Source organism: Somniosus microcephalus, chromosome 14, assembly GCF_052327205.1.
Source record: "Somniosus microcephalus isolate GS21.2 chromosome 14, FLI_Smic_1.0, whole genome shotgun sequence".
Lineage (NCBI taxonomy): Eukaryota > Metazoa > Chordata > Chondrichthyes > Squaliformes > Somniosidae > Somniosus > Somniosus microcephalus.
In genome coordinates, this window is record NC_141000.1 from 6,055,665 (window position 1) to 6,071,998 (window position 16,334).

Below are 16,334 nucleotides of genomic sequence, written 5' to 3' on the forward strand. Positions count from 1 at the left end.
ATCAATAGTCTCACCCGTTTTCTGTACACATGTGAAAAATCTGTGCCTCTCAAACGTCATGTTACGTTTAGGTATGCAGTAGGCCTCAAACTGTTCCATTATTTTATCTAGCTTCATTTTGTCTCCATTAGCAGCGAATGTGAAGTTATTATACACCTCCAGCGCTTCATCACCCACGACATGTAAGAACAGTGACGATTTCCTTTCATTACTTTTCTTGTCAGCTCCGATTGCTGATAAATACAACCCCAAACGTTGTTTGAACCTCCTCCAATTTTCAGCCACATTACCTGTCAACTGAAGCGTCGCCGGTGGGAGTAAACCTTCCATTTTTTCACTTCGTTAGCTATTCTCCAATGGTAAGCAACGATGTTCTCTTTTGGCTTGCTAATTTCTGGAGAGCTGATTTAACTTCAGATTTTTTCTCTTCATCTCTTTCAGCCACTTCTGACACCATGTATTGATTTCTTTGTGGGTTCAATGATGAGACATTTATGAAAGAGAATGACTTTTAATCTAAAGTCTGTTCAACTCTTTGTACAGCTTTACAGGAGACACGATGCTTGTGATGCATCTAGAACGAAACTGAAACTAAACTAAACTGCCTTGCTTGTCTCGGTCACATGACCTCTGCTGGGCAGGCATAAGTAATCAATCAGGCAACTATGCTGGTAAGACATGATAATCAAACAGGCAAATAACATCACTATTTGCTGATATCATTACACTCATCATTTTAAACACCTCAATTAAGTCTCCCCTCAGCCTCTTCTGTTCCAAAGAAAACAACCCCAGCCTATCCAAACTCTCCTCATAGCTAAAATTCTCCAGTCTTGGCAACATCTTCGTAAATCTCCTCTGTACCCTCTCGAGTGCAATTACATCTTTCCTGTAATGTGGTGACCAGAACTGCACGCAGTACTCTAGCTGTGGCCTAGCTAGTGTTTTATACAGTTCAAGCATAACCTCCCTGCTCTTATATTCTATGCCTCGGCTAATAAAGGCAAGTATCTAGTATGCCTTCTTAACCACCTTATCTACCTGTCCTGCTACCTTCAAGGATCTGTGAACATGTACTCCAAGGTCCCTCTGTTCCTCTACACTTCTCAATATCCTACCATTTATTATGCCTTGTTAGCCCTCCCCAAATGCATTACCTCACACTTCTCCGGATTGAATTTCATTTGCCACTTTTCTGCCCACCTGACCAGTCCATTGATATCTTCCTGCAGTCTACAGCTTTCTTCCTCACTATGAACCATATGGCCAATTTTTGTATCATCTGCAAACTTCTTGATCACACCCTCTACATTGAGATCGCGTTGCGAGTGTGCGCAAAACACCCGCTGCGCAACTTGGAGACACAAAACCCGGAAGTCAAACTTTATTGCTTCAATTCAGTTGTGTTCGCAGATTCCGACCCATTGACCCGTTGACTTCCGGGTTTTGCTCACACAATTCCGTCACCCTGCTTGGAAGTCGCCTTCAGATTAATATCGGGGCCTTGGTTTCAGCAACTGTAACCTGACCATGATCACTGTTAAATATAAATAGGAAAAAGAGAAGTCAGGGGGCCCTACTTCTTACTAAAATGACTTCCCCTTTTTGCAGAAAATAATAAAATTTCTTGCTGAGTCTGTTTTATAAAAATGTTAATTTTATTGCCAGTTAAGAGATCCTTGAATAGGATTTCCCTTTTGGGTAAACTGCTCCAGTGAGTAAACAATCACAGATGGTGCGGGGGGGGGGGGGGGCGGGGAGGTTGGGGGGATGTCCCAGAGTAGCTTTATAGCAAGCACCAGAGGCTGTGACTCCAAACTGGACTGGGTGCAATCCCAGAGCCGCCTGATCTCAACCAACCATAGTACTAGTTGGGAATGCACATTTTACAACTAATTACATGGCTTCCTGGAGTCAGCATGTTCCAGAGTGGATCTCAAACTGGTTTGAAGTCTGGATCCCCCACTGTTTGCTCTAACGGCTTACCGGTGAAGAAGAGCAAACTTGAGTAGAGCAAGCATTGGCAGATCAAGGAATTCTTTACTTCTGCAAAGGGAGTTGTGACCATGGGAGTTAGGACCAGGTCCAGTTAGAGCACAGCAGGGACCAGGTCGAGTTAGAGCACAGCAGGGTCCAGGTCGAGTTAGAGCACAGCAGGGACCAGGTCTAGTTAGAGCACAGCAGGGACCAGGTCGAGTTAGAACACAGCAGGGACCAGGTCTAGTTAGAGCACAGCAGGGACCAGGTCGAGTTAGAGCACAGCAGGGTCCAGGTCGAGTTAGAGCACAGCAGGGACCAGGTCTAGTTAGAGCACAGCAGAGACCAGGTCGAGTTAGAGCACAGCAGGGACCAGGTCGAGTTAGAGCACGGCAGGGACCAGGTCGAGTTAGAGCACAGCAGGGACCAGGTCGAGTTAGAGCACAGCAGGGACCAGGTCGAGTTAGAGCACAGCAGGGACCAGGTCGAGTTAGAGCACAGCAGGGACCAGGTTGAGTTAGAGCACAGCAGGGATCAGGTCGAGTTAGAGCACAGCAGGGACCAGGTTGAGTTAAGGCACAGCAGGGACCAGGTTGAGTTAGAGCACAGCAGGGACCAGGTTGAGTTAGAGCACAGCAGGGTCCAGGTTGAGTTAGAGCACAGCAGGGACCAGGTTGAGTTAGAGCACAGCAGGGACCAGGTTGAGTTAGAGCACAGCAGGGACCAGGTTGAGTTAGAGCACAGCAGGGACCAGGTTGAGTTAGAGCACAGCAGGGACCAGGTTGAGTTAGAGCACAGCAGGGACCAGGTTGAGTTAAGGCACAGCAGGGACCAGGTTGAGTTAGAGCACAGCAGGGACCAGGTTGAGTTAAGGCACAGCAGGGACCAGGTCGAGTTAGAGCACAGCAGGGACCAGGTTGAGTTAGAGCACAGCAGGGACCAGGTCGAGTTAGAGCACAGCAGGGACCAGGTTGAGTTAGAGCACAGCAGGGACCAGGTTGAGTTAGAGCACAGCAGGGACCAGGTTGAGTTAGAGCACAGCAGGGACCAGGTTGAGTTAGAGCACAGCAGGGACCAGGTTGAGTTAAGGCACAGCAGGGACCAGGTTGAGTTAGAGCACAGCAGGGACCAGGTTGAGTTAAGGCACAGCAGGGACCAGGTCGAGTTAGAGCACAGCAGGGACCAGGTTGAGTTAGAGCACAGCAGGGTCCAGGTCGAGTTAAGGCACAGCACTTTAGCTCATTTCCTCGTATCATGGTGCTTCTGTTCATGTTTTTGCTTTTTGCTCTCTTGTTCCTTTCTTATAGGCTTAAGGGTAAGGCAACAAATTACAATACCTGGGACAACAGAGAAGAAAGAATGCCTTAAGTACAGAATGCACACATTTTGGGGGGGAAATTGGGTTGTATTGTGCCTCTCGTTAGCGCCCCCGGGGGCGCTAATGGGGTGCAAATCCCCTAGCGCTCAGGCAAGGCGCTACTGATGCCTCCTGCGAAATTCAGTGGGAGGTTACTGGTGGTGGTAGCCCGTAGTGCCCTGCGGCGCAAACTTCCTTTGCGCCTCCTGACCTATCGCCGGATCAGAGGGCATTTTTGCAGCGGCGGCGGCACTACTTAAAGGGCAGGTGTCGGGCGGCTATTTTTATTTTGGCCGACTGTCAGCGCCTGCCCACTTTCCCTTTTTTATGCAGGGTGACGGCCAAGATCGCTCAGCCCGGCACCCTGCTCCCCGGTGGTCCAGCAGGGCCCCGGTGCACGCAGCGCTAGGCCCCTCCCCTTTAATCAGGGGAGGAAGCCTGCAATGGCACGGCACTATGTACCGCCGCGCGTGGCGCTGTTGCACATAGTGCCGCGAACTTCAGTCGTAGCGCCCCAAGAAGGAGGTGTTCAGAGAGATTTAGGTGTCCTCGTGCAAGAAACACAGAAAGCTAGCATGCAGGTACAGCAAGCAATAAGGAAGGCAAATGGCATGTTGGCATTTATTGCAAGAGTGTTGGAGTATAAGAGTAAGGAAGTCTTGCTACGATTGTACAGGGCCTTGGTGAGACCACACCTGGAGTACAGTGCACAGTTTTGGTCTCCTTATCTAAGGAAGGATATACTTGCCTTGGAGGCGGTGCAACGAAGGTTCACTAGATTGATTCCTGGGATGAGAGGGCTGTCCTATGATGAGAGGTTGTGTAGAATGGGCCGATACTCTCTGGAGTTTAGAAGAATGAGAGGTGATCTCATTGAAACATACAAGATTCTGAAGGGGATTGACAGGGTAGATGCTGAGAGGTTGTTTCCCCTGGCTGGAGTGTCTAGAACTAGGGGGCATAGTCTCAGGATAAGGTGTTGGCCATTTAAGACTGAGATGAGGAAGAATTTCTTCACTCAGAGGGTTGTGAATCTTTGGAATTCTCTGCCCCAGAGGGCTGTGAATGCTGAGTCTTTGAGTACATTCAAGGCTGAGATAGATAGATTTTTGGATCCTAGGGGAATCAAGGGATTGGGAGATCGAGTGGGAAAGTGGAGTTGAGGTCGATGATCAGCCATGATGTTATTGAGTGGCGGAGCAGGCTCGAGGGGCGCTAACCTTTAGCACCTGAAAATGGGCACCGCCCAATTTTTCCCCCTTGAGGTTTCTTCCCTATTACAGTTCTTTGATCAGTTCATACTGTATTCGCTGCTCACGATGCGGTCTCCTCTACATTGGGGAGACCAAATGCAGATTGGGTGACCGCTTTGCGGAACACCTCCGTTCAGTCCGTAAGGGTGACCCCGAGCTTCCGGTCGCCTATCATTTTAATTCACCGCTCCATTCCCACTCGGACCTCACCGTCCTTGGCCTCTTGTATTGTTCCACGGAAGCTCAACGTAAACTCGAGGAACAGCAAATCATCTTCCGATTAGGCACTTTGCAGCCTTCCGGACTCAATATCGAGTTCAATAATTTCAGATCATAACCTTGGCCTCTATTACTTTTTTCCTTTTAATTTTTTCCACCCCTTTGTTTTGGGTCCTCCTTTCCCCCCCCCCCCCTCCTTTCCTTTTGTTTCTCTCTCTCACCTGGCAGCTGTCCTTATCCTGCCAGTACACTTCACACCTAATCTCAGCTGCCTTTTGTCTCCACGGGCCCATTACCATCTCATCTGGCTTCTAATACCTTTTATTGTCTCCTTTTCTTCTATCGCAGCTTTGCCTTCGATCTTTTTATTTTCTTTCCAGTTTTGAAGAAGGGTTTCAACCCGAAACGTCAACTCAAATTTCTCTCCACGGATGTTGCCTGACCTGCTGAGTTTTTCCAGCATTCTCTGTTGTTATTCTAAATGCATCAAAGTTGCTTCCCTTGAGCAGGGAAATTCTTCCCTTCTGAAGCAGATGGAGAACTTGATGTATGCTATGGATCTTGATAAGTCAGTCGGTAGATCTTTGTCCCCAACCAATGAGTCTGATACGTACACTACACTTGACTGTTTTGTTAGTTCCCCAAACTGATTTTCAATTATTAATTACCTGGACAGTTCTCGGCTTACTAAGGTGACCAACAATATGTTGGATATTTTTATGGAACCAGCACAGATGGAAGACCAGATGCCCCATGCCATCCCACAGAAAAACTCTTCACTGAGCCAACTGCTCGGCATGGGTGAGATTGGAGGTGCAGCCAAACAGAAGTCAGAGATCTGTAGACAGTGAGATCAATGCTGGAAATTTCCTCGGGGTTCTCCCGATTGCCTGCCGTAACTTTGGTGGAAAACTCAGATACACCGCGTAAATGAGGTTTCCGCCAATCATCCACCAAAGGCACAGTGACCAATTGAGAGCACCCATGCAAGTGTTTTAAATTTGCCACGTGGTACTCCACTCGGCGAGGGGAAAGGCGAGCCACTCATGGGGAAGATGCCTCTGCCAGGTAGCGGGTGGATAGATGGAGCTGGTTCATCGCAGCACCTAGGAATATCGCCCAGCTACCGTTCCAAGATGAAGCTGGGAGTGCATTGTGGACTGGCCACAGGGACCACACAGGCAATCATGGTCTGCCAGATGTGCAGGCATACCCTGCCACACAGTACATGGTATCCCAATTGCTTCCCAGCCAATGAAAGTGTTTTTAAAGTGTAGTCACAATTGTAATGTAAGGAAATGCTATGTCACACAAACACAAGATGCTCGGATTGTTTACGAGAGTGAACAGCATCGCTGTACCCAGAGCTCCTTTTTTGAGAAGAGGGATACATGGCCCTAACTGGATTATTCCAACTAATAATTGCTGGTAAGCTGCAAAGCAGGCTCATCAGTGCAAACTATTTGAAATATTGGGGATTTTGTAAAATTGTTATCACAGAGTATAGTTTTGAAGATAGTAATATTGAACATCTTGAACTTTTTCAGGAGGAGGCGCTAAGCAATGGTAGGGTGCTTCTTTAAGGAGGGGAGATAATCAGATAGAAAATCACTCTGTAGTACTCTGTAGCTTACCATCGGTGCTCTCTTGATCACAAGTATAAGGAGTGGTGGCTCGGGTCTGCATTGCTGCTGTGTATGAAGAGCCAGGAACAGCGCCTGTCAGAATAACTTCTATTGGTTTCTCTATTCTGTTTCTAGCTTGGCACTGGATCACAGCTGTGGAAAACAATAACATTTATGATTTCACTTGGTAAGCAATTGCTAAAAAATTTTAGCATGCCAGATTGCATTTCAGAAATATTTGTACTGTCTAGATATTGGTCCAGAAATTCGGGTCGGGGGCTTCCCGCGGGTGCAAACCCCCGACCTGCACTTACCTAGCGCGCCGGCCGTTGAGCTGTGGGCCCGCGTGGGATTCTGATCCTGGGCCTCCTCCAACTGCTGGCGCGCAGTGCTTGCGTATCCCAGGGGCGCAGTTAGTTCGAAGCGTCCCCTGGGATCACGTGGGCCACGGAGAGCCAATGGTAGCAGGGAAATGCTCATTCATAAAATTGACAGGAAGTGCTGTCAAAACTATAAATACTATAAGCCCCAAAACATCACTAAAACTTCAAATAATTTTTTTTTTTTTAAATCACATTTTTAAAATAACTATAAATTACATAAAATAACTATTTTAAACAATAATTTAAATTTTTGAAAAAATTAATTACATTTTCTAATGGGGCTAAAAATAAACTTATCTTTCTTTAAAGTATTTAAAAATAATAAACCTGTGGAAAAAATGTTTTAATTTTAATTAATTCACCACTTAGCTTGTTAAAAGCAGGCCTTGCACCTGCTTTTTAAAAGTGTAACTGCTGGAGACTTACCCGCCGGGAAAAACCTGGAAAAAAAACGTAAGTTCGATGCGCACGCGCTGCCTCTCCGGCGCACGCGTTCCACCTCTCAACCCCTTCTTTCAGGGGATCGGAAGTGCCGGTTTCCCGCGCATGCGCAGTGCATGCACGAAACCGGCACTTTCGTTGGGCTGACGCGAGTACCCCGTGCGTACTCACCCGTGGAGACCCGAATTTCTGGGCCATTATCATTTTACAGCACTGTTTAGATGTACTTAACTCAACAAGAAGAACAACCACAACTTGCATTCATATAGTGTCTTTAACGTAGTATAACCTGCCAAGGTGCTTCACAGGAGCATTATCAAACTAAACATAAGGAGATATTAGGACAGGTGAGGTAGGTTTTAAGGAGAGTCTCAGAGGAGGAGAGATTTAGAGAGGTGGAGAGGTTTAGGGAAGGAATTCCAGAGCTTAGGACCTAGGCTGCTGAATGCACAGCCTCCAATGAAGGAGCGATAAAAATCGGGGATGCGCAAGAGGCCAGAATTGGAGGACCGCAGAGATCTCGGAGGGTTGTAGGGCTGGAGGAGGTTACAGAGATAGGGAAGAACGAAGCCATGGAGGGATTTGAAAACAAGGATGAGAATATTAAAATCGAGGCGTTGCTGGACCAGGAGCCAATATAGGTCAGAGAGCCCAGGGGTGACAGGTAAACGGGACTTGGTGCGAGTTAGGATACGGACAGCAGAGTTTTGGATGAGCTCAATTTTTCGGAGGGTGCAAGGTGGGAGGCCGGTCAGGAAAGTATTGAAATAGTCGGGTCTAGAGGTATGGTGAGCTGAGGCGAGGTGGAGACGGGCAATGTTACAGAGGTGGAAGTAGGCAGTCTTGGTGATGGAGATGATATGGGGCCAGAAGCTCCACTTTAGTAGGAAAAATAAGAAAGCAAATTATTATTTAAATGGAGAGAGACTACATAATGCTGCGGCACAGAGAATCTGCGGGTCCTCGTACATGGAACACAAAAAGTTAGCATGCAGGTACAGCAAGTAATTAGGAAGGCAAATGGAATGTTGGCCTTTATTACAAGGGGGTTGGAGTATAAAAATAGGGAAGACCTGCTACAACTGTACAGGGCGCTGGTGAGACCACACTCGGAGTACTGCGTGCAGTTTTGGTCCGTTTATTTAAGGAGGGATATACTTGCATTGGAGGCAGTTCAGAGAAGGTTCACTAGGTTGATTCCTGGGATGAAGGTTGAGCAGGTTGGGCCTATACTCATTGGAGTTTAGAAGAATGAGTGGTGATCTTATTGAAACATATAAGATTCTGAGGGGGCTTGACAGGGTAGATGCAGGGAGGATGTTTCCCCTCGTGGGGGAATCTAGAACTAGGGGGCGCAGTTTCAGGATAAGGGGTCGGCCATTTAAAACGGAGATGAGGAGGAATTTCTTCTCTCAGAGGGTTGTGAATCTTTGGAATTCTCTACCCCAGCGGAGTCATTGATTATATTCAAGGTGGAGATAGACAGATATTTGAGCTACAGGGGAGTCAAGGGTTATGGGGAGTGGGCGGGAAAGTGGTGTTGAGGCCAAAATCAGATTAGCCATGATCTTATTGAATGGCGGGGCAGACTCGAGGGGCCGAATGGCCTGCTCCTGCTCCTATTTCTTATGTTCATATGTTCTTAAGCTCAGCTCAGGATCAAATAGGACGCCAAGATTGTGAACAGTCTGGTTCAGCTTCAGATATATGGCCAGGAGAGGGATGGAATTGTTGGTTGGGAATGGAGTTTGCTGGGGGTGCTGAAGATAGAAGAGGCTTCAGTCTTCTCAATACTTAATTGGAGAAAATTTCTGCTCATTTAATATTGGATGTCAGACAAGCAGCATGACAAATCAGAGGCAGTGGAGGGATCGAGAGAGGTGGTGGTGAGGAAGGGCTGTGTGTCATCAGCGTACATGTGGAACCTGACGTGTTTTCTCTGCAAATATAAGCCTCGATTTTGAAAGGCCACATGCTGCTAGCGGGCGTCTACCCACAGTGGGCACAGGCCATCAATTCGGGCACTGCATGGATACACTGCTATTTTTTTTAGCAGTTTACTGAGGCCACACAGCTGGCATTCATGAGTGGCATACTTTTGGGATCTGCATCATCAGTCATGCTCATAATATGACCTCATATTCCCTTATGATCTAGGATGCCTCTTTTACTGTCTAATTTCTAAATAGTTATAGTATGACTCAAGAGTCATAACAAGGAACCCACGTGCATTTACCTCTCTTTATGGGAACTGATTGAAAGCACTCTATCCAGATAGGCATAGCTTCAAACAGCTGGTTTATCAAATCAAATCAACTTTTATTGTCATTGTTAGTGCACAAGTGCAGTACAACGAAATGTAGGCTTGCGGCTCCCGAGAGTGTACATTTAGATTAAGACATTTAAACATTCAACATACATTTGGCTTGTAGTATATTAACATAAACATAACCATAATAAAGTGCATTGGCAGATGTGCAGGCTTTAGAGTTTATTTGTGGAGTTCAGTAGGATGACAGCCCTGGGAAAGAAGCTGTTCCTAAATTTGGTCGTACGGGTGCGAATGCATCTGTAGCGTCTCCCAGATGGCAGGAGGGTGAACAGACTGTGGCTGGGGTGGGTAGGGTCTTTGATGATCGACCGTGACCTCTGTAGACAGCGTTTCTGGTATATGTGCTCTATGGTCGGTAGCCGGGTGCCGGTAATGCGTTGGGCAGTTTTGACAACCCGCTGCAGGGCTTTCCGGTCATAGTAGCTACAGCTGCCATACCATACTGTGATACAGTTTGTCAGGATGCTCTCTATTGTGCAGCGGTAAAAGTTAGAGAGGATCGGGGGTGACAGGTTACATCCCTTCAGCCTCCTTAGGAAATATAGGCGCTGCTGGGCCTTCTTCACCAGAGAGGAGGTATTGAGGGACCAGGAGAGGTCTTCCGTGATGTGGACTCCGAGGAACTTAAAGCTGTCCACCCTTTCCACCACAGCCCCATTGATGTGGATGGGGGTGTGACTTCCGCCTTTAGTCTTCCTGAAGTCCACAATGAATTCTTTGGTTTTCTTGATGTTAAGGGCCAGGTTGTTATCAGCGCACCACTTCACGAGATGCTGGACCTCCTCCCTGTAGGCTGACTCATCGTTGTTGGTGATCTGGCCTACTACCGTGGTATCATCCGCAAACTTGATGATGGTGTTGAAACCATGAACAGCCACACAGTCGTGGGTGAAGAGGGAGTAGAGGAGGGGGCTCAGCACACATCCTTGTGGGGCCCCCGTGTTCAGGGTCGGGGGGGGGAGGTGTGGTTACCTAATTTGACAGACTGGGGTCTGTTTGTTAGGAAGTCCAGGGTCCAGTTGCAGAGGGAAGTGTTCAGGCCAAGAGTTTGGAGTTTGGTGGTCAGCTTGTTGGGGACGATAGTGTTGAATGCTGAGCTGTAGTCTATGAACAGCATTCTGATGTAGGTCTCCTTACCATCTAGGTGATTCAGTGCCGAGTGTAGAGCAGTTGTGATTGCATCCTCCGTTGATCTGTTTGCACGATAGGCAAACTGGTGTTGGTCAAGAGAGGCGGGAACACTGGCTTTGATGTGAGCTAAGACCAGTCTCTCGAAACACTTCATTATGATGGGTGTGAGTGCGACAGGTCGATAGTCATTCAGGCACGTCACAACCATTTGTTTTGGTACAGGAATAATGGTAGCGGTCTTGAAGCATGTAGGGACTACTGCCTGGGCCAATGACAGATTGAAGATGGCGGTGAAGACGTCAGCCAGCTGATCAGCACATTCCTTGAGTACCCGTCCAGGGATGCTGTCCGGTCCAGCAGCCTTTCGTGTGTTCACACCGCGTAAAACACCCCTTACGTATTTGACATAAAATACATAAATGAACAGTAAAAAATTCTCACAGTGAGAATAGCCATTTTTTCTATGCTCCTTGATTATAACAAATAATAAAAATGCAAATTTTCTATCTCTCTAAACATAGGCTAATTTTTCTGGCTATCTTATTCAAAATTAAGCTGTTTCACACTTTTAAAATACAGGCATCCTTCTGTTGTTGCCTGCTGGAACAGAGTTCACTCTCTGCATCCCCAAAGTGAGAGAGAGATTTCTCTGCCCTAAGTTTCTGAGATGAGGCTTTGTCCACAGAGTTTCAATCACAGTTACACCACGAGGTGAACAGGTACCCTTTGATGTGTGAGCAGGAGGCTTTCAAACATCTGCCGTAGCCAAGACCCTGGTTTTGAGAATGGAATGAAATGATGACTGTCTGTCTCGGGCGTCGGAAAGAGCCACCTTCGCACAATGGTGTCATGAATCTTACCATTCATGTAGAAATGACTCATGAGATAACACTGGGTGGCCAGCTGGTGGCGCCGTCCAAGGACAGTATAAATACTCGGGCGTGGGCCCAGCTTGCTCAGGATGTTTTTGTAACCGGGAACTAGTGATGTAACTAGAACTCATGGTTGTGAAACAGTTGATTAAAGCCTTGTTTTATACTCAAACCAAGTGCTTAGTAGTTTACTTACGTCAAATGGCATTAAATGTTTGAGATTGTACATATTGGGGGTGAAATTTATCTTGAGTAGTAGCACAAAATGGATGATAGCAAATCACTAAAGTCAGCGGAAAAGGTGGAGCGTAATACAGGGTGCTGATACACTTTCAACCGTCTTGCACTACCGCCCAAAATATAATTTATTCCCCAATGACTTTGTATACGGATTAACACCCCAAATCACTATTATTAAGACAAGATTGAGATTACAGGCCCAATTTTGAGGAAGAAAATGTTACGTGCAGCCTTGGGGGTGGACTCCTTACTTGCAGAATCTAACAGCACAAAAATATTATAAGTTAAAAATTCAGCTCAGGCAAAACAGATAAAATTTTAATTGCTGCAGCGGACCACTTATTAATATGAAAATTAAGCTAATAAGGAGCCATGTTGAAATTCACGAGTTTGAGCAACAGTCCACCCACTGCATTAATGTCACCTATAAAAACTGGATGTATTAGTGGGGCGGCGGGAGTTTGCTCTGTAGGCCCTCTTAAAACTAGCTTGTTGCTGTTTTTGCTAAATTTCCCTCATCCAGATCATGTAGCAGTACAAGAGTTCAGACAGTGGCTCGGATTCCACCCCCTAACCCTTTGCTGAATTTCCAACAGATCCGGGGCAGTAACTGGCTCAGGGATGCACTCCGCCACGGCCTCCACTTTAGGGCCCAAAGAAATGCCCATCCCACCAGTTGGCATTTTACAATTATACATCCCTGACTAGTAATTGGTAACAGGAAAAATAAAATAGTAAATAAAACAAATAGAAAAAACAATGCAGCAAAATAAATATAACAAAAAAAACCAAAAAATTAAAAAATGGTGAAAAAATACTGAGTGATCCTAGTCAGATATATCTTCAAGAGGAGCAGGAAGTCACTTCCGGTGACCTGTGCCTGCTGTGTGGTGCTATGTAAAGCACTGGGATTTATTGAGTGGGAGGCTCTGCCATAATTTAAATATTTTTTGGAGATTTAATGAGACTTGTGTCATGGAGCAGTGCAAACTTAATGTTCCCCTGGTGCAGGCCCAGTGGAAAACTCAGGGCAGCGCCTTTAAGTGAGTACAAGCAATGGCCAGTGCACAGCAGTTGAAGCTGGGGTTGTTCTCCTTAGAGCAGAGAAGGTTGAGAGGAGATCTGATAGAGGTATCCAAAATCATGAGGGGTCTAGACAGAGTAAGTAGAGACAAACTGTTCCCATTGGCAGAAGGGTCGAGAAACAGAGGGCACAGATTGAAGGTGATTGGCAGAAGAACCAAAGGCGACATGAGGAAAAACTTTTCTACGCAGCGAGTGGTTAGGATCTGGAATGCACTGCCTGAAAGGGTGGTGGTGGCAGATTCAACCGTGGCTTTCAAAAGGGAAACATAGAAGATAGGAGCAGGAATAGGCCATTCGGCCCCTCGAGCCTGTTCCGCCATTTAATGAGATCATGGCTGATCATCCAAATTCAGTACCCTGTCCCTGCTTTCTCCCCATATCCTTTGATCCTTTTAGCCTTAAGAAATATATCCAACTCCTTCTTGAATATATTTAATGAATTGGCCTCAACTGCCTTCTGTGGTAGAGAATTCCACAGGTTCACCACTCTCTGGGTGAAGAAATTCCTCCTCATCTCAGTCCTAAATGGCTTACCCCTTATCCTTAGACTGTGACCCCTCGTTCTGGACTCCCCCGCCATCGGGAACATCCTTCCTGCATCTAGTCTGTCTACTCCTGTTAGAATTTTATAAGTTTCAATGAGATCCCCTCTCATTCTTCTAAACTCCAGCGAATATAAGCCCAATTGACCCAATCTCTCCTCATACGTCATTCCTGCCATCCCAGGTATCAGTCTGGTGAATCTTCGCTTCACTCCCTCCATGGCAAGAACATCCTTCCTCAGATAAGGTGACCAAAACTGCACACAATACTCAAGGTGTGGTCTCACCAAGGCCCTGTACAACTGCAGCAAGACATCCTTGTTCCTGTACTCGAATCCTCTCGCTATGAAGGTCAACATGCCTTCTTAACCGCCTGCTGCACCTGCATGCTTACCTTCAGCGACTGGTGCACAAGGACACCCAGGTCTCGTTGCACTTCCCCTTTTCCCAATCTATTGCCGTTCAGATAATAATCTGTCTTGTTTTTGCCACCAAAGTGGATAAACTCGCATTTATCCACATTATACTGCATCTGCCCAATCACCCAACCTGTCCAAATCATACTGGAGTTTCTCTGCACACATGCCCACCCAGCTTTGTGTCGTATGCAAACGTGGAGATATTACATCTAGTTCCCTCGTCTAGATCATTTACAGGAAACTCTCTCTTAACCAGCAAAATTCAGGAGTAGGTTCAGGTAAGTTTTACTATATATTAGTGGCCGTGTAACCGGGGTTCCTGGATCTGTGGCCATGTAACCAGGGTTCCTGCACCTGTGGCCGTGTATGGGGCTCTCGTACCTTGGTAAGTATACCTCTCTGTAATCCGGACTTTTTGATCAACCGGCACCACGCCGGTCCTGTCGGTGCCGGATAAAAAAGAGTTTCCTGTATATATATTGTGAATAGCTAGGGTCCTAGCACCGATCCCTGTGGTACCCCACTAGTCACTGCCTGCCACTTGGAAAAAGACCCGTTTATTCCAACTCTTTGCTTCCTGTCTGCCAACCAGTTCTCTATCCAAGTCAGTACCTTACCCCCAATCCCATGTGCTTTAACTTTGCACGCTAATCTCTTATGCGGGACCTTATCGAAAGCCTTCTGAAAGTCCAAATACACCACATCCACTGGTTCTCCCTTATCTGTTCTACCAGTTACATCCTCAAAAAATTCCAGTAGATTAGTCAAGCATGATTTTTCTTTTGTAAATCCATGTTGACTTTGTCCGATCCTGTCAGTGTTTTCCAAGTGCTCTGCTATTACATCTTTTATAATGGACTCTAGCATTTTCCCCACTACCGATGTCAGGCTTACCGGTCTATATTCCCCGTTTTCTCTCTACCACCTTTTTTAAATAGTGGGGTTACATTAGCTACCCTCCAATCCATGGGAACTGTGCCAGAGTTTTAGAATTTTGGAAGATGACCAGCAATGCATCTACTATTTCTAGGGCCACTTCCTTGGAAATGGATAAGTACCTGAAGGAAAAAAGTTTGCAGGGAACATAGGAATGGGAGTAGGCCATTCAGTCCCTCGATCCTGTTCAGCTATTCAATGAGATCATGGCTGATCTGCGACCTAACTCCATATACTCGCCTTTGGCCCATATCCCTTAATACCTTTGGTTAACAAAAATCTATCAATCTCAGATTTAAAATTAACAATTGATCTAGCATCAATTGCCGTTTGCAGAAGAGTTTTCCAAACTTCTACCACTCTTTGTGTGTAGAAGTGTTTCCTAATTTCACTCCTGAAAGGTCTGGCTCTAATTTTTAGAGGGCTACGGGAAAAGGGCGGGGGAGTGGGACTAGCTGAAGTGCTATTGCAACGAGCCGGCATGGGATCGACAGGTCGAAAGGCCTCCTTCTGTGCTGTAACCATCCTATGATTCTATGAATTTTGGACCCACTGTGAACTAAGGTGACTATCAGAATTTTATAGGTCGAAAATAACCTGTTCCGCCAAGCCTGTTACACTTACTATATGTATACTATATGTATAGAAAAAAATTCAAGTCTCAAATTAGTTGAAAACTATCCAAAAATATTATTTCTGAAAGAAATCTATCTAATTTACAGGAAACTTTCGATTTACCGGCACCTAAATAACCGGAAATCTCGGTTAACCGGCAAAATTCAGGAGTAGGTTCAGGTAAGTTTTACTTCATATTGTACTTGCCTTTCTCGATCTGTTGCTGTGCAAGGGTGTGGCTGCAGCTGTTGCTAAGCTACAGAGACGCTTGTAACTTGTGGCCATTGTTCTGAACCTGTTGCTAAGCAACAGGGTTTGTTGCTTTATACGGAGCTGTCAGCTCTCCGTATCTTTTACTATAGCGCTCGGTGATCCGGAATTTTTGATGAACCGGCACCACGTCGGTCCCGGATAAAAAAAGTTTCCTGTACATTTGAATGAATCAATACTATCTACTCCCACAGTCTTTCTAGGGAGCCTGTTGCAGTGATTGGTCAATTGCTCACTGAAATAATGGCCCCGATATTAACTGGGAGCTGGAAAGAAAACGGGGGAGGGGGGAGTGGGAATTTTCAGATAGGAAACCCGGAAGTACGAGAGAGGGTGCATAAAAGATTCACAAGATGAGGAGGAATTTCTTCACCCAGGGAGTGGTGAACCTGTGGAATTCTCTACCACAGAAGGCAGTTGAGGCCAACTTATTAAATATATTCAAGAAGGAGTTAGATATATTTCTTGAGGCTAAAGGGATCACAGAATCACAGAATCACAGATCAAGGGATATGGGGAGAAAGCAAGGACAGGGTACTGAATTTGGATGATCAGCCATGATCTCATTAAATGGCAGAACAAGCTCGAGGGGCTGAATGGCCTACTCCTGCTCCTATCTTCTATGTTTCTATGAGA

General features: G+C 46.2%; 1 protein-coding gene across 2 annotated transcripts in view; it reads right to left on the bottom strand.

Annotated features, from left to right (window-relative positions):
* Window positions 1-16,334, bottom strand: part of LOC147107297 (cilia- and flagella-associated protein 47-like) — a 797,073-nt gene that overhangs the window by 83,522 nt on the left and 697,217 nt on the right. The window contains exon 61 of one of the 2 annotated variants that reach the window (XM_086006182.1): window positions 6,441-6,584. In XM_086006182.1, coding sequence (XP_085862308.1) covers window positions 6,441-6,584 — 144 coding nt within the window. Of the gene's footprint in view, window positions 1-6,440; window positions 6,585-16,334 lie in introns of those variants that run through there. The other variant, XM_086006181.1, reaches the window with a different exon arrangement.